Below are 25994 nucleotides of genomic sequence, written 5' to 3'. Positions count from 1 at the left end.
TCATTAGGAGGCCCTCCACCATGATCCTTTGCCCAGGGCCTCTCCCCCTTACCTGCTGCTGGCTCCAGGCACTGAGGCATCTGAGAGCAAAGAGGCTAAAGTCCAGGGTCGGAGGGTGGGAGCTGCAGGGGCAGGGCCAATCAGGGCAAAGCTGGCTGCACCCTGATTGGCCCTATTCCAACTTGGACAGCCCCTAGGCTGTTTCATAAATATATAGAGGAACAACAATGGATAAGGATATGGATTCCTGAAAGCTCTGCGAGAGCCAACACTCCTAGTGACTCATTTGATGATTTGGTTGATGATTCAAACAACTGGATGTTGCCCACCATCAATGAAATTGCTCCCTACCATCCTCTTTGCACTCTGTCTCATTCCAGCCCTCTGGTACAACAGGGAGCTGTGTGAGAATAAATGGGAGCTTAGACAGGTAGAGTTTGGAGAAAGACTCACAATGAAGTAATTAGAACATCTCACAGAAGACTTAGGAAAGCTTATGAGATGGCAGTGAAGGTGGTGAAAAGAGAACACTTCGCCGCCACCATTGTGTCTGCAAGATTACACCCAGTGCAATTATTTGGAGTAATTCATTTGCTTACCACCCTTGAAGGAAGGGTGCTGAAAGGTAAGGGAACTGGCTATTAGCTGTGAGGCTTTTGCGAGCCATTTTGCAGATAAAATCTTGACACTCCACCACGACCTACACCCAACGGTTAATGCAGAAAGTGAACTGATGACCCCTTTTGCCACCTTTGGAGGTGACTTTGGACAGCTTCAGGTGCCTGTCCCAGGATGAAGTAGATAGGATGTTAACTGCGATGAGGCCAACTATTTGCCCATTGGATCTCTTCCCATAATTGCTCCTAAAAACAGCTGATGCGTGGTTGGGAGGTCAGGAGTACCAGCGGGTAAGCAAGTGGAGCAGGGGCTCAGGTGGCGGCGACGTCCCTCAGCAAAACACTACCCCTCCCCGAGCCTCAGTAAAATTGTCAAGCATTGACCAGTCCCCGGTGATAGAAAGGTTGGGGACCACTGTTCTAAAAGACTGGCAACATTTCTCGCTCTTTGAGACAGTTCCCAGAGGAGCTGAAGGGAGCTGTGGTTCAGCCTCTCCTGAAGAAACCATTGCTAGACCTGCAGGACCCGCCAGCTACCATCCTATTTCACACCAATTTCTCACCCATACCATAGCTGGATGCTCAAATGTGGTATCCCACAGAGGACGATATCCCACAGACAGCCAGGCACGTCTGTGAGACAAGGGGTGAGGGTTTGGTGAGGGAGTGCGGGAGCTGTAGGGACAGGGTCAATCAGGGTGCAGCTGGCTGCACCCAGATTGGCCCTATTGCAATTCAGACAGGGAGGGCGGGAGCTGTAGGGGCAGGGCCAATCAAGGTGCAGCTGGCTGCACCCTGATTGGCCCTAGAGAGGCTAGACCGTTTGTCCCCCAAGGCTGTTTCACAATTATTAAGAGGCACCAAATGGATATTTGCAAAACTCAAACTGGGATACTAGTATTTATTTATTTTTTAAATTAGATTTTTTACCCACCGCTCCTACACGGCTCACGGCGGGTTACAGTGTGTGCTTAAAACCCCCATAAAACTATCCCCTAAAAGCACAAAACAGCAATAATAAAACCCTAAAGAAGAAACAAGAATAGTGGTGACTAACACCCAATTTATCCGGTTCCAAAAAATCTAACTTCCTGGGGAGGGAAAGGGAGGTGGGATTGATAGTACCCAGCCGCCAACTAGTTGTCCCAGGGGGGTCCCAGTTCTGGCACCCCGGCCTCAGCCATAGACCTGGTGGAAGAGCTCCATCTTGCAGGCCCTGTGGAACACTGAAAGCTCCCGCAGTAAATAAAGTAAATGATAAGCTAAAATTACCTCTGCATATTCATCAAAACTATGTTCCTCAGCTTGGAATGCTCTTATACGGTCACCTGCAGAACCATCTACCAGCCAGCCATATTTCTCAACTGCAACAATCACATTAAAAGTTCATCAGCATTATATATATCACACGATTAACATCACAAACCTAAACACAGTTACCCCCTTCCATTGAAGTCAAATATCTTAGAAGGGTGCAACTGTTTATGACTGCTCAGTAATATGGTGAAATTATCTTCCAAAGTCTAATTTTATGTAACTCACCATAATAATCAAAATGTGCTTTGGGGCCTTTCAAGTTCTCCTTAATTGCTTCCCTCAGTATAGATGCGGCCCATTTTATCACATGATCTGGAAGTTCAGTGTCAATATTTGTAACGGTTGTTCCACCTCCTAACCAAGAGTGCACTGTTTGGACATTCTATTTAAAACACATTTGTAAGAATTAACAAACACTGTAAGCAATGATTTGTTAATCAATAAATGTATCTGTCAGAGAGCCTTTAATGCCAAATTTTATACAGTTTAGCTTTACAGATTGCAAAGTGTTGATTTTTCCCACAGACACTGCTTTTCACTGATCAACCTCAACTTAATATGTTTATATTTACTTTGATTACTTATGCTGAAAGCATACTGTTCTCTGCCTTTTCAAATTTTATTTGGGGCTTGACTAGTTTTAACTATTTTGTACCTTCTGCAGACTACACATCTCACTATTTTTGCAAATAATTTGTGAATATATTCAATAGTGGAGAATCCTGCTATAATGTTGTTTATGAATGTTGTTTCTGAAAATATGAGGCCAAGAGCTGGTTACCTCTGTTGTGTGTAGGTAAAAACTGCAAAATTTTAACTGTGTTAAACAAAAAATAATTTCCATCTAGAACCATCAACCTTATCACTACTTCATATTACAATGAACTTATTTTCTGCTTTTTATTTTTGGCAATCCAGTTGATTCCTTCTCATTAGATTCTTTATCTTGAAACTGTTGTGTGGTAATCAGTGTGTGCAGATTATAAAGAGTTAGTTAAATAGCTGAGAATTAATTTTGAAGACTTCTATAAAGAGTTAGTTAAATAGCTGAGAATTAATTTTGAAGACTTCTATAAAGAGTTAAATAGCTGAGAATTAATTTTGAAGACTTCTTATTTTATTTGCATTCAAGCTTTGAATTGTGTAGAAATAACTGCAGATGTTGAGTTAAAAAGTCTATTTTAGAAAAATAAATTTTGAAATTAAATCAGAGTCCAGTAGCACCTTTAAGACCAACAAAGATTTAATCAAGGCGTGAACTTTCGAGTGCAATCACCCTTCGTCAGACTATGATCTTCTTACATGACAGGGAATATATAGCAAAAATCAGTTCCGTTACATCTGTGTCACAACCAGATACAGCCAATGATAATCCTTTGTCAAAACAGCCATTGAATCCCCTAGAATTCAGTGTACTTTACAAAGAGAAACCAAAGTGTTGCTGGTAGAGAGATCAAAGGCTACCACCTCTCCATATGTTGCTTACTCCATACAACTGTGAGACATTCCTCCCAGGGAATTGCTGGTCACTTCCCAAGGACAGGGAGTCAAACTAAAATTCCATTACAACGCCATATCTTACAGCCATATTATCACCATTCAATTCAACTTGTGTATCCATATTCCTCACTATGTATTTTATTTGTGATAATATGACTGTAAGATATGGCATTGTAATGGAATTTTGAGTTTGCTCCAGGAACTCCAGCTGATTTAAATGCGGTGGCATAGGTCCTTATGGGGGCCCAGCAGCGAGCCTATATGACATTGGTGCTCTCCCAGCTGCACTGGAGACCAGATCACGTTCAAGTTTTTGGTATTCACCTTCAAAGTCATAAATGGTCTGGAACTGGTGTATGTCCCCCAAGGTCATTTAAGACCTACTAAGGATCCCTGAAGAGCCTCTTGTGGCGCAGAGTGGTAAGGCAGCCGTCTGAAAGCTTTGCCCATGAGGCTGGGAGTTCGATCCCAGCAGCCGGCTCAAGTTTGACTCAGCCTTCCATCCTTCCGAGGTCGGTAAAATGAGTACCCAGCTTGCTGGGGGGTAAACGGTGATGACTGGGGAAGGCACTGGCAAACCACCCCGTATTGAGTCTGCCATGAAAACGCTGGAGGGCGTCACTCCAAGGGTCAGACATGACCCGGTGCTTGCACAGGGGATACCTTTAACTTTACCTTTAAGGATCCCTGGCCCAAAAGTGGTGATATTGGCCTCAACCAGGGCCAGGGTTTTTTCAGCCTTGGCCCTGGTCTGGTAGAATGCTCTGTCAAGAGAGATAAGGGCTTTGTGGGACCTTAACCACTTCCACAGGGCCACCAAGACAGAACTATTTCACCAGACCTACAGTCAAGGCCCTGATGAACCATCAAGAAGTGCTGGCTTCACTACTGCAAACTGAGAGATCTGCCCTCTAAAGATCTGACCCCTCTAACCTAAACCAGTTTGAGGCTACTAAAATAGATTTTTTAAAATGTTTATAGAATTGATATATGATTTTATTTTTTACTGATTGTTGATTCCTATTATTTATTTTTATTTTATTTATTATTTAAAATTCCATTTTTAGGCCACTGCTCCCGACCTGCAGCTCCAGGCAACGAACAACAATAAAAGCATAAACCACCCACCCACAAACCCACAACTAATAATCACAGCCAAAGACCTCCCCTCAACCCCTTCTCTTGCCTGCTCTACTCAATCTCCAGAGGTGATGTTATGAGGAGCCTTTGAGGAGAGGCTAGATCATTTATCAGCCTGGCAGAAGAGTTCTGTCTTACAGGCCTGCGGAACTGTGTCACTGTGTTATCTACTGTGTAAATTCAGGAAGGGTGGAGTATAAAAATAAATATTTATGTATTTTTTAAAATTTAAAGTCAAAACATATTACCAGTTTCATCCAGATTCTGATGTGATGTCTGTCACAGTAAAAGCATTATACTTAATTATATTATTACTAGGCTTCAAAGCCCGCTCTTAAGAGTGGGCTTTGAAAGGGGGAGCGGGAAGCCCTTTCCCTGCCGCCAGCAGCAGTGGTGATGTTAGTGGGGCGCGGAGGCAGCAGGGGCAGTCCACGGGCTGGGGAAGCCCCCCACCCGGCTACCAACCCTCTTGCCCTTCTCTTAGCGGCGATACATCGGCCGCTTACCTCGGGCTGCTTGTGTGGCAGGTGGAGGCTGGGCGCTCCCGCATGGGCCAGTGTCTTCTTGGGCAGGCAGCCACTGATTGCCGCAGGCCCGTCCTTGGCTCTCTAAGAGGCGGCACATTCCCCCGCGGCTGTAGCAACCCCCTTCCCCTGCACTGGTGGCAGATTACCAGAAGACTACTGGCGGGCTTGCCGCTGTGTCTGGCAGCATCCACAGGCCCCATTGAGGAGCACGTGGCGTCGAAGAGCCTGAGCAGGTGGCGGGGACAGCTTTTGAGAGAGCCATGCAGGGAGCAGAGCGCTGCCACTGCTGCCCTGGGTGGCGCAGCCGCGACGCGAGGGGCAGGTCGCTGGTGGCGGGTCTCAGCTCAGCATCCTGGGCCTTGGCGGCCCTCTGGCCAGGATCTTTGGCATTGTAAGAGGCGGGCAGTCAGCAGCTTAGAGGAGGAGCAGTGGTGGACTGGCGGCATGTCTGGCATCATTGTCAGGCCACATAGTGGAGCAGGCAGCATTGGGGATACTCAGCAGGTGGCGGTGGCAGCTCTTGAGAGTGCCACACAGGGCAGCGAGTGCTGCTGCCGCTTTGGGTGTTGGAGGGTGAAGCTGGGCATGAAGGGCAGTTCACTGGCGGTGGGTCTCTGGGGGGGAGTGGGTGTTGTGAAATCCAGGCAGGCAGGCGATGGGCCAATGAATCCCCTAGAATTATGGTCTATGACCATAATAAAGATCTGTCTGTCTGTCCATCTGTCTGAATGAATTTATTTAATACAGATATAGCCAGAACAAAACTCACATGCACAGATCATCAACAAAATAAAGAGTTCCATAAAGTGTAAAAACAATATTGATATACAAAGTTAGTCTCAAAAAATGAAATCCCATTTTTGGCCACTTTGAGCGTGCTCTATATGCAATGGCACAAAATTTAGCAACCTGTCTAGAAGTGGCCTCTTTCCCTTGCCACAAGATGAACTCTGGCATATAAAATGGACACCTAAATAACATGTTCTTTAGTCTCCAGCTCTCCAGAATTACAGGGGCAGACTCTTTCAGCTCTGGGCATTATTATAAAAATTTGAAGATACATCTATTCACCCATTCTTATTTTAGTAATTAACTCAATATCACAACAGTGAAGTTTAAAGATCCAATTAGTACTTGGCTATCTGTACACCGCCCGTGGCGCCGCAGGCGCCACGGACTAAATAAAGCGGTAAGCCCTCCTGGGGCGGGATGTGTCCGGGATGAGGAAGGGTCCGGATTGGACCCTTCCTCATGACCGACAATCGAAGGGACCAATCTGATTGGTCCCTCTGATTGGTCCCTCTGATTCCCAGCAACTGCGAGCCGCGTGCAGCGCGGCTCGCAGTTGCTCCTGGCCTGATGCGGTGAGAGGCGCTTTGCGCCTCTCGCCGCGTCAGGCCGCCGCCCGAGGGAACCCCCGGCAGTCGCGCGGAGCCGGGGGTTCCCTGCCGGGGGTTCCCTGCATCCGGTGCCCGCAGGTCAGCTGGGTTGGTCAGCTGGGTTCTTTATTTATGTGGCGGCGGCCTGACGCGGCGAGAGGCACTTTGCGCCTCTCGCCGCGTCAGGCCGCCGCCCGAGGGAACCCCCGGCAGTCGCGCGGAGCGCGGCTGCCGGGGGTTCCCTGCCCGGCGTCCTGATGCGGCGAGAGACGCTTTGCGCCTCTCACCGCGTCAGGCCGCCGCCCGAGGGAGCCCCCGGCAGTCGCGCGGAGCGCGGCTGCCGGGGGCTCCCTGCCTGGCGTCCTGACGCGGTGAGAGGCGCAAAGCGCCTCTCGCCGCGTCAGGCCGCCGCCACAGAAATAAAGAACCCAGCTGACCAACCCAGCTGACCTGCAGGCACCGGATGCAGCGGCAACGCCATCGACGCACCGGAAGAGCCTCCATTACTCAAGGAAGCGGCGCCGCACGCCCAGCGAACGCCCGTACCCGGCTTGCGATCGTCGGAGGGACCTTTGCCGCGACGCCGAGGCCTCGCTCTGCCGCGGCAGCAACTCGCCTGCCAGCGCCACGCCCCGCCGAGAAGGAGCCACGACGAAGAGCAGCCTTCAGGAACTGTGGAGCTGCCGCTGACGAGCCGCCGCAGCCCAGCGCGCTGAGGAGCCCAACCCACTGAGGAGCCGTCGAGGAGCCGCCGCCTGCCTCCTCTTTAAGGTCGCCTTCCGTCCCTCGCTCTGGCCCCCGCCTCCTAGCGCCCATTGTATCCTTTCTACAATGGGCTTTTTTTACTAGTATTGCAATAATTTACAAGAGTAATATTTTTCGATACACTTTAAAACAAGATTTCTTCTGTTCCCGTGAAGATGTTTTTGGCTAATTAAGAGCGAGAGATTAGCACTGTATGCTGGGGCCTCCTGTTTTTCCGGCTGGAGGTATTTCGCTTTTTAGACCAAGAACAGATGAGTTGGGAAGCCACCCTGTCACCATTGCCCAGAAGACCATAATGTTAGGTTAGGATGATCTACAGCAGTGGTCTCCAACCGCTGGTCCGTGGATCAGTTGGTACCGGGCCGCGGCTCCTCCTCATCCTCCTCCCTGGCTGTTGCCTCAGGGGCTGCCCTGCCACTCTGCCGCCCGCTCACCTTTGATGCTCTCCAGCGGTTGCCATAGCTGGGGCTCCCCCTCGGCATGGCACTGCGCAGCTGCTGCTGGCAGCGCCCCCGAGCGGGCGGCAGGAAGTCAGTGCCGCCAGCAGGAAAGCAAGTGGAGCAGGGGCTCAGGCAGCGACATCCCTCAGCAAAAGACTATCCCCCCCCCCCGGGCCTCAGTAAAATTCTCAAGCGTTGACCGGTCCCTGGTGATAAAAAGGTTGGGGAACACTGATCTACAGGATGATCTTGATAGGCTCGAGAATACAGGATTATCTTGATAGGCTCAAGAAATGTGCTAAACTTAATAAAATGAAGTTCAATAGGGACAAGTGTCAAGTTCTGCATTTAGGTAGGAAAAACCAAACACACCAATATAGGATGGGGGAGACTTGTCTTGGCAGTAGCATGTGCGAAAAGGATCTAGGAGTCTTAGTAGACCATACATTGAACATGAGTCAACAGTATGACTTGGTGGCTAAATAGGCAAATGGGATTTGGTGCTGTATCAAACGGAGTATCGTGTCCAGATCACGGGAGGTGATGGTACAGCTTTACTCTGCTCTGATTTGGCCTAACTTGGAGTACTGTGTTCAGTTTTGGGCACCCCAGTTGAAGAGGGATGTTGACAAACTGGAGCATGTCCAGAGGAGGGCAACAAAGATGGGGGGAGGGTGGTTTGGAAACCAAAACGTTATGAGGAAAGATTGGGGGAACCTGGCCTGTTTAGCCTGGAGAGGAGACGACTGAGAGGGGATTTGATAGCCATCCTACTGGGAAAGACGGGCAATAAAAATACAGTTGTTTGGCATTAAGGTATACATGATGTAACATTTATGACTACCACACATAGGAGAAGACTAAACTGTACCTGCAGACTCTGTGAAATCAAAGTAACTATGTGCAAAATAGCCTCCTCCAGATCTTGAAAGCTTGGATAGAAGTCCATTTTCTCATCATCAAAAGTCAGATCCATCTTAAATAAAGGCAGCCATCTTTGGTCTTGAAGATCAAATAGTTTCACATAAGCCTCAACAGTTCTTTTCAGTAACTCCTTCAGCTACAAAAGAGCATATAATAATTTCATTACACTTCATAAAAGAAAATGTTTCCCCACTTTAGCAAATCTATACAAAAATACTGACAAGCATAATTTATTACTAGTAGGGCTGGACTACTTATATACCCCATTAGGGTTGTCAGTCTACAAGTGGAGCCTGGAGATGCCTTGGAATTACAAGTCATCTCCAGACTATAAAGATCAGGTCCCTTAGAGCAGTGGTCCCCAGCCTTTTTCAGGCCGGGGACCTGGGGGGAGAAGAAGGCCCAGGGACTGGGGGGGGCAGAGAGGGAGGTGTGGGTGCAAACGCAAAGGGGGGGAGGCGCGGGCGCAAGCACATGGGGGCAAGAGCGCGGGCGCAGCAGCGCCACGCCTGCACATTTGCGGCCGTCGGAAAGCACTGTGCTGCAGGGCGAGCAGCACTCGCCATCGGGCGCAAACGCACAGGAGCTGCTGCACCTGCGCATTTGCACCCGCGCCTCCCCCCTCAGCGGGGTGCTCGCCAGCAGGCGCAAACACGCAGGTGTGGTGCTGCCGCGCCTGCGTGTTTGCGCCCGCACCACTCCCCTGCAGCGCAGGCTGCGACGTGGGGTGAGGGAGGCATACCCACTGGTGCGCCGGCACCCCGCACCTCCCCCCCCCACGGCCCAGTACTGAGGGCCTCATGGCCTGGTACCAGGCCACAGTCCGGGGATTGGGGAACACGGCCTTAGCGAAAATGGCTTGTTTGAAGGGTAGACTATATGCCCTGCTGGTGTCCCTTCCCATATCCAAAACTTTCCAACCTGGCATTCACAATCAAAGCCCCTAGTGACCTCAGCTTAAGATCTATCCTAACGTAGCGCCAGTCCATTTTGCAGAATTTCAGGGATTTTAGCATGAAAATTTAGGTATGATCCACACATAACATCCTTGTGGGTGCTCATAGGTCTGCATCACAGTCCATAGAACCCGCCTCTTTCTTCTACAGACTGCACTTAAATGTGCAACTAGCAAGTTACTCAGGTTCTATGTACATTGCTATTAAATACAGTGATATGTGGAAAATGGATGCTGACTTTCAACTATAAATTTACAGCTAGTGCAGTAAACTAGTACAGCTAGTTTTTACAGGTCTGTGCAATTTAAGATCCAATGAGCTAAAACACAGCTTATCAATCAGGAATGGCAGCTCAACAGGGATTCCATAACATCCTGTTTTTGCTGTAATACATGGCTGTGGTTCAGTGTGTCACAAATTGCTCAGGTCCAGTCCAAACTGATTCTGAACAACAGGCATACTAGCTAACTCATTCCAGTTACTTCAGAGGGAAATTCTGCACTTGTACTGTAGCAGATTATATGCATGAATTTGCAGCACCATTCAGTTTGCAGCATCATTCAGTATCTACTGAATAGTAATGTCTTCTGTTAAACCATGCTATTCCCATATTAATTAATGCAAGTTCTAGAAGCATTATTTAATAATTTTTATTTATTCGTTCCATTTTTATCCTGCCAGTCCAGGCGTGGATAGGAACGTCTCCTATTTTCATGTTATTTTGACCAGTGTGACATACACCTACTATTATATTCTCTAGCAAGCAATTATTACTTTTACTAATAAAATTCATTTTATTTTACCTTTTCCTAGTTTGTCAGCAGACAATTAATATGAACTGTAAATAACATCTAATTTTGAATTAACTTAGGTCCCTAGTAATTTCATAACAGCTTCAACTGAGAGTTTATAAACAGGAGCTCCAATCCAACTATCTCTTGCTATTGCACTGATTACAGAACCTCCATTACAGAAGTTACTGAAACCAGAGGTCAGCATTAAGAGTGCAGTTCTTTGCATATGCAGACAGCTACCCTTTTGGGAAAGCACATACACACTGGAGCTCCATAAGGACTGGCTCTAATTTGGGCAGGAATCCAGCACAAAATATAAGTGGGGGAAAAAAACAGCTTTACCTGGTTAGACATAAGTGTAGCCACACAATTATAGAAAGAATCAACTTTATCTGCCTTTACACCCTCCATTGCCTCTTTTCTGGTGAAGAGATTGATAACCCTAGGATACCATGTATTCAAAATCCTTTCTTCTGTTTTTAAGCAGCTTAGAGACACCTCACTTTGAAGTGATTCACAATCAACTGGGCCTTTTGACCTGTATATTAATAAAATAAGACTGCTATGAAAAATGAAAGTGTATGAAACAAAGGCCATTACATTGCTGTTTCAGGGAGGAAATGTAAACAGTGTGCACCTAAATACTGGGATTTTGGTATTTATCTACTGCAAGTTGTGGACCCAACAGAACTTGTGAGGGGCATCTCCTTTCTCTCTCCCCACTACTACTTATTTTCCTTTCCTGAAAGCCCCAACAGCATCTTCACTTTTCCTGCTTCCCCTTTTTCTGTTTCCTCCTTACCCACCAGCCAACCTATACCTTTATTGTCCTAATTCTTCAGTTTTCCTTCCTTCCTTCCTTCCTTCCTTCCTTCCTTCCTTCCTTCCTTCCTTCCTTCCTTCCTTCCTTCCTTCCTTCCTTCCTTCCTTCCTTCCTTCCTTCCTTCCTTCCTTCCTTTCCCTGCCAATACTGGCAAAACTCTGGATGCTTTTGGCTATCTGGCTGGATAGGGATCATTTCTGTGGTAACAAATGGGCTCAGTTGTGTGGTGCTGGCTGATAAGCAGGGCCCAGTTACAATGTAGGTAACGTGCAAGGACTTGTGGAGGGCAATTCATTTTCCTCTGTATCCCCTCCTCAAACTATGTCGTCTTTAGCTTCTCCTGGCAGCCCTCCTATCCTCACCTTCCCCTGCTTCCTCCTCTATCCATCTTGGTGTCTTCAAATGGGTAGCCGTGTTGGTCTGAAGTAGCACAATAGAATCAGAGTCCAGTAGCACCTTTAAGACCAACAAAGATTTATTCAGGGCGTGAGCTTTCGAGTGCAAGCACTCTTCCTCAGACTAAGAACTCCTTACATGACCGTGGGAATATCTTGGTGTAGTGAGCCATCTAGATATAGTGGTTAAGAATGGCAGCCCCTAATATGGAGAGAGCCCATTCCTTCACATGTAGCCAGCCGGGTGACCTTGGGCCAGACATAGTTCTCAGAACTCTCTCAGCCTCACCTATCTTACATAATTGGGAGAGGAAAGGTAGGCGACTGTAAGCAGCTATGAGACTCCTTTGGGTAGTTAAAAGTGGGGTACAAAATAATAACTCTCCTTCCTTCCTTCCTTCCTTCCTTCCTTCCTTCCTTCCTTCCTTCCTTCCTTCCTTCCTTCCTTCCTTCCTTCCTTCCTTCCTTCCTTCCTTCCTTCCTTCCTTCCTTCCTTCATCAACCTATTTATTTTTATATATATAAATATTTACTCTGCCCTTCCCCAAGGGCTCTGGGTAGATTACAACAGTAGAATAAAATTACATAAATATATAAATTTATAGATGCAAAGTAGGAATTAAAGTTAAGTTTTTATAATTCTAAAAACAGAAAACTAAAAATTAAATTGCCCAAAGACATCTTCTTCAGATATCTTTTACCTACTTCCCATCTTCAGCTATATTTATTCCATATTTACTTCATTTTTACATTGCTTTTCTCCACAATGGGGGGACCCAAATCAACTTGCATTGGTCTCAATTTTATCTTCATAACAATCCTGTGAGGTAGGCTAACAGTGTGCGACTTGATCAAGGCCAGCTTTCATGGAAGAATGAGATTCAAACCTGTGTCCTCCAGATCCTAGTCTGAAACTTTAATCACAACATCACACTGGATTTCATGAGGTAGTTGCTGATGAACAGTAGCAAGTAGGTAGGCCTGGATCAGTCATGTAAATCGCATAGTAGAAAGTCACTTAGTGGCTGTTGGTAGGCCTGGCCCTGATGAGACCTCCCTCAAAAGCCAAAACACCTTTGGAAAGCCAAAACACCCTCTGCCTTTTACTAACAGAAACCAAGGCTGGAAGGCTGACAATACTGTTGTGATTCCTTAGCAACAGCCACTGAAAGCATTTTTTCTGCAAACCTGAGGCTTTTTTCAGCTTGTACAAGATCTGTCTTGTCTGTTCATGATTCTACTCTCTGGATTTAAGTATCCATAGATTTGGCTGCGTCCTGAACCAAACATATTGTTTAAAATACTAAAACTACACCTTATTTGGAGGAAAAAGTCTTGAGCAAAGTTGGGAAAAATCCAATCAAATAATAATAGTCAAGATATTAAAATTATATTTGTTTCATTAATGTATAGCACTGAAAGATATTAACATTATATAATTGTTTCATTAATGTCTAGCACTGTAAAGAAAAAATATTACAAAGTAAGCAACAATTGTCAATACCGATATAAAACAACCATTTCATAATACCAAAGCAATTTATGCATACTATATTTAGAATTTTACTTCAACATAAATTTTACCTGAAACTTGACACATCTACTATAAGTAAATTGGAGAAGGTTTTATAACCAATATCCAGTAAAGTTCTTAGAGTTGGATGAAGAATGTGTAAATTTGCAAAAATCTGTTTTCTTGCTTGTAAAAAACTTTTATGCCAGGGCTGGGAAAAATCTAATCCACTGTAATAATAAAAGGAAGAATTTTAACAGAAGAAGAATCAAAATAACTTCATACCTCTAATTAACAGATCACAGAGATATTTCCCTGTCTTAAAAATACTTATTTGACTGGTTTTAAGACTTCAGATTTTCCGCTTAAGAAAAAAAAAATTGCTTCCTATGAAATTATGAGGCAAACTCATAAAATGCATGTCAACAGAAACTGCCAGGGACTCTGCATTTCCCCAAAATTCCCATATATCCTTCTGAAGGATACCATATGGCACCCTAAAAAGGACTTAATATTTGACCATGTCCCTCAGGCAAAAGATTCTTAGTCCTTGAGCAAGAAATCAAAGTATGTATTTCTACCACTCCATAAACGCATTGATTTCTCATTCAGGGTCTTAGTGAATCTAAAGGCCCTGAATGCAACTCTTCTCTCAAAATCATATGCTTTTAACCCTGGTGCCAATATTCCAGCTACTTTACTGTTATTCAAGTTAATCCAATTGAATAATTAAGCAATTTGGATTGTCAGCAAGTGAAGTAAGAAGCATTTCTCCTACATAACTAAAAGTATTGTTACCTCCTCAGCCTCTAGAATTGTTAATTAGCTATGTACAGGAAGAGGGATTAAACCACATAGATTTATAGAATAAGCAGTCTTCATACCTAACACATTTATTACCCTTGTGTCATCTGAATTATGGAGATACATCTGTAAGAGCTTGCACTGTTAATAGTAAAAGGGTAAGGGGTAGGTGGGTGGAGAGTGAAGGGGCCTGCCCAGACTTTGCCCTCCCAAACAGGGCTAGGGGTAATCTGGCTGCGATGCCCTGGCTGCTGATAGGGCAACATGTAAGTGGCCCTTGCTGGGAGGGGGGGGAGTCTCAAAGGCACGCGCAAGCAGCCCCCAAGGCTTCTCCAGGCTGCAGAGGGCCCTTAGAGGGAGGAGGGAGAGGGGACTGGCTTCCGCAGCTCGGGGAAGGCCCTTGCCAGTCAAGGGGAGGAGGGGAGGGAGGGTGCCGTGCTTGGCACCCCCACCCTTCCCTCGGATGCTAAAATAGCTCCATGGCCTGGAGCAGCCTTGTTTGGTTGTTTGTCTGGGGGGAATATCAAACGGGCTATTAGAGACTCTGAGTGGGCATAATATCTCTACTACGAAGGGGAGGGAGAAAGCCACAAACAAACGTAACTGTTCCCAGAAGGGGGGAAGGGTCGTCAAGCGAAATGCTAGAAATTGAACGGGAAGAAACTGGGCGGGAAGAAAATCAAGCGAGGGGGGGGGAAGGTCACAAACAAACATAACTTGTTCCAAGAAGAGGGAAGGGACACCAATGAACTGCTAGAAATTGAGTGGGAATAAATTGGGTGGGAAGCGGGAATAAATTGGACGGGAAGAAATCAAGCAGGGAAAAACTGTACAACCAGAAGACGGAGGGGAGGAGGGGAGGGGAGGGGAGGGAGAGAGAGAAAGAGCGAGAAAAAAGCGGATGACATCAACCAAAACACCAGCAACTGGGAAAAGAATCAGGCAGGAACACTGTGATGTGCACAGAAAAAGAGGGGAGGGGGAAAGAAGGAAAAAGGTCGGAGGGAAAGAGGGAGGAGACAGGAGGAGGGAAAAAAGGAGCGGGAAAGGGGGAGGGAAGGAGAGGGATAACATTCTATAATTAAAAAAGGGGGGGGGACAAAGAGGGAGAGTGATTAGCCCCAATCTATTCATCAGCTACCAACCCAGATTTGATTGAGTCCAAATTAAATTAACACCACCACCCACTTACCCAGCCAATTAAATTAACCCCTCCACCCACCTACCCATCCAAAGCAATAAATCGCCACCAACTGATCGATCCCAAACCAATACAATTAATTAATTCTGACTCATTCAAAAAAAATTAACACCTTTACCCACCCACCCAAAACAATTTACTACCACCAACTGATCTATCCCAACCCAACCACCAACTGATCTATCCCAACCCAACATAATTAAATACCATCAACTGACCTTGCTCAAACTCACCCAAACAATTAACTCTACCAATTAAACAACTAATTTCCATCAATTGATTTACCCAAACCCAGCCTGAAATAATTAATCCAATCAACCAAACCTACCAACCTAATCATTCACCCTCCAACCATCAATAACCCTAACAATCCAACTGAGCCCCACCCAATTCATAAACCTTTCAACTCCAACCCAACATGAAATAACGCACAGGTCACACATACACCACACACACTACACACCCCTGGACTGGCAATCCTGAGGTGCCACAAAAGGCGATCGGGACTACCCTCCAGACACACGCAACAATACACACCCTACACCCAACACATAACTACACACAAGTGGAACCGGGAAGCCCTGAGATGCTATAACAGCGATCAGGGCCAACCTTCCACTGACACACAAAAATTACACACACAACTAGAAAATAAAAAGAGCACAGAACTGGGGTTCAACAACAACCCTAGCTAAACCACAGAACTAAGAACAAAAACCAACAGTGTCCATGGAGCTCAGAAAGTTTAAAAAGACTGAGGAAGAAGAAAAAGCAGGGGCCCCAATAAGGTCAGGGATCCCAATAATAAGGGGAAAAGGCAGGGACAGTGGATGGCAGAGATACATCAAACCAAGGGGCTCAAAAACCACCCATACTTGGGCCTCCTCCATACTCCGCCTCATCCCTCGCGACATTAGGGTGGAGGCAAAGGTAAACAACCCGCCTCTGACACTGGTGCTGTGCAAAGCCAGGTCAATAAACAACAAAACTCTACCCTGCAAAACTACTTTGCAGAACAAAGAGCGGACCTAGAATGCGTGATAGAAACCTGGACCAGGGAGGGTGAAACAGTTGCCCTCAAAGACCTAGCCCCTGCCGGGTTCTCTGTCCTCCACCACTCTCGGACAGCGGGGCAGGGAGGAGGGGTGGCAATCCTGACCCGAGAGGCTTTCTTCTTCAGGGCCATTCCTGCACCATCAATACTAGGCATTGAATGTGTTGGCCTCGGATGGGGATTGAGAGCGTGGCCATCTGGCTAGTGTACTGCGCGCCCAATGCACCGCCAGATGCCCTGCCTGCCCTGCTAGAGGTGATGGCGGCCTGGACGCTACAGTTCTCCAGTCTATTAGTCCTGGGGGACTTTAACGTCCATGCTGAGCTACCGTCCTCTAGAATTGGGCAGGACCTGGTGTCAACCATGGCGACACTAGGGCTCTCGCAGTTTGTTGTTGGCCCCACCCATCAGGCAGGCCACTCCCTCGATCTTATGTTTGGTGTATTCAAATGTTTTATAGACTGTTCCATGTATTGTTCTTATGTTATTATGTAAAGCGCTCTGAGCCCCCGGGGAGGGCGGTATATAAATATAATAAATAAAAATAACAAATAAATTTAAAAAGGGAAGGGTGTAGGGAGGAGGCTGGCTGCCAACCCGATCCCATGGGAGGGAGGGGGGAGGGTGCCTTCCTAGCCCTCCTGCCCTTCCCTTGCATACTAAAAATGGGATCAGGAAACCCGGGAAAGATGTGGGGGAGGGGAGTCTTCCACCTTGCCCCAGGGAACCCTTCAGCCACCTCACAGAGATGGCTGGAGGGCTTCCCGGCACAACAGGAAACCCGGGGTGAGGGGGGGGAATCCTTCTCTTTCCATTTGCCCTGGGGAGCCCTCCAGCTGCCTCGCAGAGGAGGCTGGAGGGTGCCCAGCCCAAGCGGGAAAGGAAGCCACCCCCTCCCCCTTCTAACGCCCATTGTATCCGTTACAACGGGCTTTATTTCTAGTTTAATTATATTCCAGGTGACAGTCACAAGCAAGCAATTAGCAAGGTACCTATTACTGTATGTATGTATATATGTATATATACACACACACACAACAGATGCTTATACTACTCATTAGGAATAATTTATTTACTTAAGGAATAATTAATTTAATTTACTCACACAGGTGAAACTGGTAAAGATTCTTCTTTTTCATATTCAAGCCCTTTTACAGAAGGCTTGACCAGAACACTTCGCACTAGAAGATATTTAAAAATTAGGAAAGGTTAACAATATGTTTTAAAAAATACTCTTTTGTTTTTCCATTCTTTCTTAGTAAACCAAACACAACCATGACTAGCCCGGTGTCTCTCAACTGGCTGCATATGGAAAAGTAGGGAGTCAAACCTGGCTCTTCAGATTAAAGGAAACTGCACTTAGCCACTACACCATACTAACACAGTAGACTAGTCCATAGATTAACTGTTAAACATTTGAAGAGGTCACTCAAATGTTACTGGAGAAACTACTTAAACATGTTGTATTACCATAATACTAATTTTGTATTAGTATAATACGATTGTACTATAAAAAGGGACTCTCCCATCTATCTTCTATCTATAAACAATAAAATCAAAGTTCTGAAAGGAAGGACAACTCACTCCCTACCTAATTGGCCCTCACTTTCCTCACTTGATCATGGAGGGCCTTCCATCACTGAGTGAGGGCCAATCAGGTAAGGAGTGAATAGAATTCCTTTCAGAACTTCGATTTTATTGTTTATAGAAGATAAATAGCAGATAAATGCTAGTGAATCATCCCCTGCCGTCTTTTCCTCCTCCTCCCACTTGGAAATAGAGCAGAGAGCTCTGCTTGCCTATCTCCTGAAGATAAGCCAGGCAGACAGTAGGATGGCTGGGAGGGAGAGAGAGACTGGGCTGCAGGCCAGCCCCATGGAGCCCAGTGCAGCCTCTAAAAACTGGCTGCCCTAGGCCACTGTGTGGTCCATCCAACTTTGGGGGGGCAGTAAGGCCCCGTAAATGCCTGCCCTGGGCCCAAATGCCTCCCTACATGGCCTGTGCAGGTTTCGGCAGAGCCAGTCCTGGTCCAGGGAGGGGGTAGTAAGTCCTTGCAAGCACCTGCTCCTGGCCTGAATGGGCCCACACTTGCCTCCAGAGGCCTCTCTACAGCTTGCCCTATACTGGCACAGCTGCAGGAGGCCCCAGAAACGCCACATGCCAGCCCGACAGAGCACACGCCAGCCTCCAAATGTGCCCGGGAAGATGCAGAGGTGGGGAGGGAGGACCCAGAGCACAATGGCCTGATCTCATGTGGTAAGGCCTGCTGGCCTGCTGTGCCTTCCTTTTCCACCTTCTGCCCTTCTTTCTTCCTCCCTTCCTCTCTGTCTTTCTGCCTGTCTGATTTCTTTTTTTCCTGCCTTTAATTCTCCCTTCATTCCTCCCTTTTTCCTGTCTAACTTCCTTTCATTCTGCCTTTGTCTTCCTTCCTCTCTATTTTCTTTTTTCTAACTTCCTTTCTGTATTTTCTTCCTCACTTCTCCTGTTTCCTGTCTAATTTCTTTCCTTCTTTTCTTCCTTTTCTCTGCCTAATTTTTTTCTGTCTAATATCTCCTCCCCCCGACACCTCTCTGTCATTCCGGGAGCCATTCAGCTGGAGTAGGAGAATCAAACCTGACCCTTGAGATTTCAGTCTGCTTAGCCACTTCACCAAACTGGATCTCAAAATCAAGTGGGGATCAGGGGGATGACAGCCAGCACCCATGAAGGACACAGTGGAAGCATGCATCCTAGCACCCAGTACATTCCTGGGTACACCAGGCCTTGCCCCTGGTTTCCAATAAATTCTTCTTACATATTCATATATTTAAAAAATCAAGAATTAATTTATTTTGTTTATGAAAACTTACACTAACTGTAAAGAGACAGTATAATATACAGGTTAAAAGTGTGAGGCCTGAGTTGAAAAGTCTCCAGCTCAAGTATCTACTACTAGTAGTACTAGAAACAATAACATATTGGCGGGCTTTCAAAAATTAAAGATAAAGATAAAAACAGGTACAGATAAAAACAGTCAGGATTATAGGTTTTGCTGCCTAATAAAATAACGTATGTACTAGTAAATTCAAATGATATAACAGAAAAACATTTGTTGAAACATATACGTGACTGAGAAATTACTAAGAACTGTTTTCAAGCATCTGGTAGGGTTGCCAATTCTGGGTTGGGGAATTCCTGGAGATCTGAGGATGCAGCATGGGGTGAGATGTGACATCATAAAATCCCCTCTCTGAAGCTCCCATCTTCTCCAGAGGAAACAATCTTGGTACTGTGGAAATCAATTATATTTCCTAGAGACCACGAGGCTCCACCTGGAAATAGGCCACCCTTGTACAAGAGTAGCTATAATATGTACAAATAACTATTGGTGGAACTTACCCATATATCTCTTCATGCTCATTTCATAATCTGTTGTTACCTCATCTAAGAGATCTTCAACTAGTTTTTCTCTGCCTTTGCCTTCCATTAGATGCTGAGGTACCAAAGTGAGCATGGAGGTTAACCATTCCTGCTGAATAGGCACTATTGGATTACTCTGTACACACTTCTTCAAGAAGAGATAATTATTCTGAAAGATCAAATACCATGTTCAAGTACATAATTCTGGTTATATGACCAAACATTTTTTTCTTTGTTCATTTATTTTTAAGTTGTACTTTTATAGCAAATTAAATTGATCCTTGGCCTCTGTAGAAACCTGCAGTCAAAATATCTATGAAGCAGTTTCTTGTAATTAGCAATTCTGCCATACAACACAAGAAATATTTACAGAACATTGCAGTAAACAGTAAATAATTTATCCCCTCTGTAATTTAACATAAAAGATTATCAGAAAACTGGATAATTTACCTATAGCTAATATTGATACTCAAGATACCCACACTCCAATAACTCCTCATTTTTTCTTGCCCCACAGACAAGGAATGTGGTCTTCATGTTCACTTGAACTTTAGAGCATCTTCTATAACTTCAAACATATAATTTCTCCCCCAAAATACAATATTTTAAAACCAATTATTCTGGAAGCGAGTGTTTCTATGTTACTTTGATGTCCATACATCAACAGACATTGTTATTAACTCTTAACTCCTCCTCTGTCGATTCTTTAGAATTTTTTTTTCAGAATCAAGCAATGGGTCACTTAAAAATGAATAAAACGTTTCTCTTACTCGTATTTTCCTCTGCTCACTGTTCATCTAGTGAAAAAAGTAGAATAAATATGTAACATTAGCATCAAATATGAATCAGAATTTAAAAGTAAGAACTATTCATCTGCTTGTACCTTTAAAGTTTTGTGATAACAAACACTTGGTTGGATTCTATGATCTATGAGCAGAAAGAACTGACAGCTCCAGGCCTCTGCTGATAGCAGAGGAAGAAGTGAACAGTTGAGCCCCCTTCTTCCTCCTTAAGCCCACCTCCTGACCAAAAGGCTATTATTCCCTGCAGGCTTCAGAATCCCAAGAAGAAAATTTCCTGAGGTCAGAAGTGGTTGCCAGGAGGAGGGACAAGTGTGGAAGCCATGGGGTTCTTGCACAATTCTTGTGCTGGATCCAACACATTACCTTTGAAATTCACTGTACTTCCCTGCATATACTACTAGGGCAGTCAACTGACTGCAGTGCTGAAAGGATGTCATGCCCTGGACCTGGGAAAACAACTACCTCCCTCAGTGGGAGTAAAATATAATAAATGAACATTTATCTTATGGAAACTCTAACAACTGATTTCTGGAGGATGTTTATTTTTTCACTGGACTTCCCACAAACCCCCAGAAAAAGAGAGAAATAGTTCTGCAGCACTGTAAGCAGGGCATAATGGTTAATGTGGAGGAATAATTGACAGCAGCAGTATTGTACTGGATCCTCTTGTTTCTTTAGTTGCTGATACAACAAGAAGGAGCCTCTGTTATTCTCGGACATTATAGAGATATACTACAAATATTTGGACTTAGTCTAGTTAACCCAAATAATGTCTGACCCAATCTAGTCTGTACATGCAATTGTGTTCTCTTCTTACTCCATAATGTCTGCCCCAATCTAGTCTGTACATGCAATTCTGTTCTCCTCTTTCTCCTTAAGGATATAAGTCTTAGATGCATCAATGCCGGATCTTAAAATGCATTACAAACTTACTGTAGCAGGCAGTTCTGGAGCAGGAGGTGGAGCACCTTTCTTAGCAAATTCTTCTATGGCTGTTGTATAGTCATTTACAGCACCACTAATGCTGAATGAAAAAAATGTAGAGTTAGTAATTTTAGAAACTTGTACATAAAATTTAAAAAACGAATATAACATATAGCAGAGAAAATTGTTGGTGGGCCAGCATTTTTTTCCATATTGTTCTCATACTGTTTTATTGATTCACTCCATTTAGAGCCTGCCTTTCACACTGAGACTCAAGGAGGAAGAAATTATACAGTTAAACTCAATGCAATAAGAGTAAAATACATACACTTGCCAATGGAAGAACCTGTTTTACAAAAGTTAGATCATCATCAGAGCAGTGTTCTATATAGTATATTGCTCGTTTGAACACACTTCCACCCTGCTTGCCTTCAGAACAGACTGACTGAATGAAGTTAGCAGATCAAGCAGTTAGGTCTCTCTCTCTCTCTCTCTGTATGTGTGTGTGTATATATATAAAAAGGTAAAAGGATACCTATATATATATACACACATACATACACACACAAAGTTGTTTCTCTTCATAATAAAAGTATTATTTTATTATTTTATTATTTTAAGCATCCTGCTGCTCTGCCCTTTGCATACTTAAACTCTGCCAACAAAGGTTGCCAACTGATCCCCTCAAAAATCCATTCCAGCCAGTTCTTCTTTAAGAACCGGATACTGAAAAATCAAGAGCAGAAGATAGTCACAAAGGTAGCTTCCTCAGGAGGATAGGCTTGTGTGGTTTCCTCACTGCTGGTAGAGCTGCTGATAAAGTACAGTGAAAACAGGGCTTCCACATGGCAGGTTTCCCTGAAGCTTGCCCCGGCACCACACAGCGATGGCTATGTATCCATGTATCCCCCTATGATGTATAGTTCCATGTATCCCCCTATAATGTTGTATGTAAACCACCCTGAGCCATATGGAAGGGCGGTATAGAAATCAAATAAATCAATAAATAAACAAACTCCCCTAGTGCTTCTGCAATATTTTTTAAAATCTGCATTAGACTATTATTATATCAATATATGTTAAAAAAGCAGGGGTATAGAGAAAAATTGGAGGATGGAGAAGAGCCCTCCAAGAACCCAAAGGCAACCAATGCAGCTGTGGAAGGGCAGGTTGAATATGAGCCCTTCATGTGGTCTCCGTAAGAACGCATGTCACTGCATTTTGTACCAACTGTAATCTCTGGATCAAGTGAGTTACAGAAATATAATTTGGAGGTGACCATTGTATGGGTCACTGTGGCTAGGTCTTCTGAAGCCAGATAGAGCACTAGTAGCTTTGCCTGGTGCAGGTGTTAAAATGCCTGGTGAGCTACATTTGTGACCTGTGCCTCCATTGATAAAGAGGCATCAAGGATTACCCCCAAGCTCTTGATAATGCACAAAGCTGTTAACTGCATTTCATCAAGGTAGAGGGAGACACGCTTTCTCTTCTGGCCCTTTCTTCCCCAACCACAGAACTTCCATCTTCAATGGGACGAGTTACAGCATCCTGCATCCTGCTCCAGCCTCCAGGCATCTGACCAATGTCTCTGGGGGTTTATCTGACTGGCCACCCATCAACAGAAAGAGCTGAATTTCATCAGAATACCCCCGGACTAGCTGTGCAAGAGGGCAAATATTGCTGCTACCCAACAGCATTGAACCTGGAGCAGATAATCTGTGAGGAAATGGGTCTTGAAAGTGTTTGGAAAATGTAACTGGTGTAGAATGCCTCATTCAAGATGTTGACTAGAGTGGGTCTTAGGGACCTTATCACTCCATTCTTGGCCCATATACCCTGGCACACAATTTGTTTCCAGGCTCAATTCAAGGTGCTGATGTTACCCTTTAAAGACCTACAAGGCTGTGAACTCCCTATTCCTTTATTAACATACCCAACAGCTACAAAGCATCTACTTCAGGTGCCCCTATCGTCTGAAATTAGGCAGGCAGTAACTCAGGAGAGAGTCTTTTGATCAGGATACCAAGACTCTGGAACTCTCGCCCCATTTTCTGTCAGTGAGGAAGAACTTTTTTTGTTTCATCTGGCACTTCCTCAGTGATCCCTCCATCCTACTCTTTGTTATTTTGAGGGTTGTATATATGTAGCTTAGCTTGGTTAAAGGTTTTTGTTTGGTTTTAAAGATTTTTTAAGATAGGTTTTAAATACATGTTTAATCTGTTAGTCACATTGGTTGGCCTGATGAGAACTGAAAGGCAGGGTATGTAAATAAACATTGCCACTTAGTTGTGAAAATAAAGTTCACACACAAAGGCAGCTTTAAAACAGGATTATAAAGATAAATGGAGGACAAGTCCATCAGTGGCTACTAGCCATAGTAACTAAAGGGAACATTCACATTCAGAAACAGTAAATCTCTGGATACTAGTGCTAGTCAACATCAGAAGACTGTGGCCTATATGTTCCATAGTTGCTTTCCATGGTAACTTTTTGCCCACTATATGATAATGGATGCTGGAATAGATGGACCAGTGTTCTGACCCAGCAGGGTTTTCTTATGTTCTTGCTAATGTCTCCACATCAAGGTGCTGTGAAAAGCAGAACTATAGAATGCCTTCTGCTTCCTGGCACAGCACTTGCTAGGGATCAAAGACTAACGTGATCACAAACAGCATCTTTTCCTATAGTCTCCCATTTAGAACATATAACACAGTCACTTACATTATATCATTAAGCATCTTTTGCTGCTCCTTGACTCTGCGGTATTTCAGCAGCTTTTGTTGTGTTTCAGTCAAACCCTGGGATGTGGAGGGCAAATCAATGGGTGGTAACTGTATGTTCCATGCATCGTCATCATCTTGGGAGTCTGCTGATTTATTTGTCGTTGACATCTAAAGTAAACAAGTAGTAGAGAGAAAAAATAGTTAAGAATATTAAATGCATCTGCACAACAATCAGCATATGAGTAAACAATGCAGCACAGCTTTCTTTGATAGAAAACATTGTAATTTGAAGGTAGGGTTGTGGTTACACTAACATCTGGGAGATCCATGTTCAGATCTTCACTCAGTTATGAAACTTGCTGGGTGACCATGAGTAATGTACTCTCTCTTAGTCTAATGTACTTTGCATATTCTGTGAGAGTAAAACCAAAGAATGAGGGACGTATGCTGCCATTAGCTTTTTAGGAGAAAAGGGGGATTAAAATGTATTAAATAAGTGCAAATCTAATATTTTCCTGTTCATTATCATGTGCATCTAGAGTTTGACTGAAGACATAACGGTGTAGTGTGCAAAGTGATTCAAGAGTGTGTCAAAAAACTGTAAGCAAGCACATGGGTCTGAAATATTGTGGGATTACTTGGCCATGAAAACAAAAGATCCTGGGAAAGATGTGTGTGTATGTCCAACAACATTTGTGAACTGTTTTACACAGCACAACCCTATTACCTGGGCAGAAAAGCCAACTTGAATAATTCAGTTTTGCATAGTTTGTGGAAAATCAAGAGAATGGAAGCCTTTCTTCCCTATATGCATGTTCAGTAGAGCAGTGATCCTAATCTGGAAGCGCCATGGTGCCTGGCAATGTTATTTCTCGGTGCTAGTTTGCTTCTTGACTCCCGAGAATAAAATACAAGGATTCCTGAATGGAACAAGAAAAAGGGATTTGGCTTATCCCTTACCAGCAGCCTGACTAACAAAGCACTTTCATCCCATGCCAGGCAGGCAGGACACAGCCAGTCACTCGCAGCTTGGCCACAGAATCAGGCTTTCATATATCCTGGGGCTTGGAAACTTTCTACTAATGCTCTCCAGGAAGCAAACTGGGTTTGGATCTAGTGATCCATCAGCAGAAGGTGAAAGTGGAAATATTCCCTGCTTTCCTCTCTGCACACCTGAGGGAAGGAGTAGTTTTTCCCCCTTCCCCACTACAAGTATCTAGCCTGTGAGAATACTAGGAAAAAACTGTCCCTGGGATGGAAAGAATTACTAGTGGAAAGCCAAACCAGGAGAAATCTGCAGTCCTTGTATAATCTTTGCACTAATTCCAATTTAACATTTCTTGTTTGAAGGAAAGAGCTGATTCTGCCTTTCCTTCACCTCTGCAGTGCGGGATGTATGTCAAAAGAGCCCAATAAGCTTACTCATTCAGAAGTCATTGCCTGTCATAGAAGATACTTGGCTTGGAACCTCACAACATTTGGTGATTGGCCCCAATCCTCACAGCAGCCATTTTGTTGTGTGGCTCACTGCCCAGTCTCTAAACTCCAAATCTGCCCAGAGGCTCAAAAAGGTAGAGGGCTCCTGATGTAAAGAAATTAAATATCAGAAGTTACCCCCCCCCCCAAGAAGTTGCCCTTGGAAGATGGCACCCCCATTACCTTCATAAAAGATCATCTGAGGACATGTGCGCGCACAGGAAAGCTTAGCGTTTGAATAAAACTTTGTGGGCCTTAAAGATGCCACTGGGCACTAAATTTGTTTCACTTACTTTACAGCCAATCTTGTTTAAGCTTGCTTGGAAGTAAGACCCGCTGTGTTCTATGTGGCTTATTGAAAAGACCTCAGCCTCAGCGGAACTCAGTTCCACGCCAAACATGGGTAGGACCCGCCTGTTAATCTCCTACTGTGCTGCAAACGCAGCAATTTCTCGCAATTCCAGGGATGGCGAGACAGAAAAACAACTTCTGCAGTACCACTAACACGTGAGCGCAGCAA

General features: G+C 44.7%; 1 protein-coding gene across 7 annotated transcripts in view; it reads right to left on the bottom strand.

Annotated features, from left to right (window-relative positions):
* DNAH12 (dynein axonemal heavy chain 12) overlaps positions 1-25994 on the bottom strand; it is a 164965-nt gene that overhangs the window by 138647 nt on the left and 324 nt on the right. For 5 of the 7 annotated variants that reach the window (XR_013229011.1, XM_077325482.1, XM_077325484.1 and 2 more), the window contains exons 2-11: positions 23997-24166; positions 21285-21375; positions 20319-20345; positions 19528-19717; positions 17255-17330; positions 13162-13320; positions 10702-10897; positions 8557-8745; positions 2160-2316; positions 1890-1981 (exon numbers count right to left, since the gene is read on the bottom strand). Coding sequence is in view for 6 of the 7 variants with exons in the window: in XM_077325482.1 (XP_077181597.1) it covers positions 1890-1981; positions 2160-2316; positions 8557-8745; positions 10702-10897; positions 13162-13320; positions 17255-17330; positions 19528-19717; positions 20319-20345; positions 21285-21375; positions 23997-24166 (1347 nt within the window). In the remaining variant the exon portion in view is untranslated. Of the gene's footprint in view, positions 1-1889; positions 1982-2159; positions 2317-8556; positions 8746-10701; positions 10898-13161; positions 13321-17254; positions 17331-19527; positions 19718-20318; positions 20346-21284; positions 21376-23996; positions 24167-25994 lie in introns of those variants that run through there. The other 2 variants (XM_077325485.1, XM_077325487.1) reach the window with 2 other exon arrangements.

This window comes from Paroedura picta, chromosome 3 (assembly GCF_049243985.1).
Source record: "Paroedura picta isolate Pp20150507F chromosome 3, Ppicta_v3.0, whole genome shotgun sequence".
In the NCBI taxonomy this organism is placed as follows: domain Eukaryota; kingdom Metazoa; phylum Chordata; class Lepidosauria; order Squamata; family Gekkonidae; genus Paroedura; species Paroedura picta.
The sequence above is the reverse complement of the archived record's forward strand: the minus strand, read 5'-3'. Positions and strand labels throughout refer to the sequence as shown.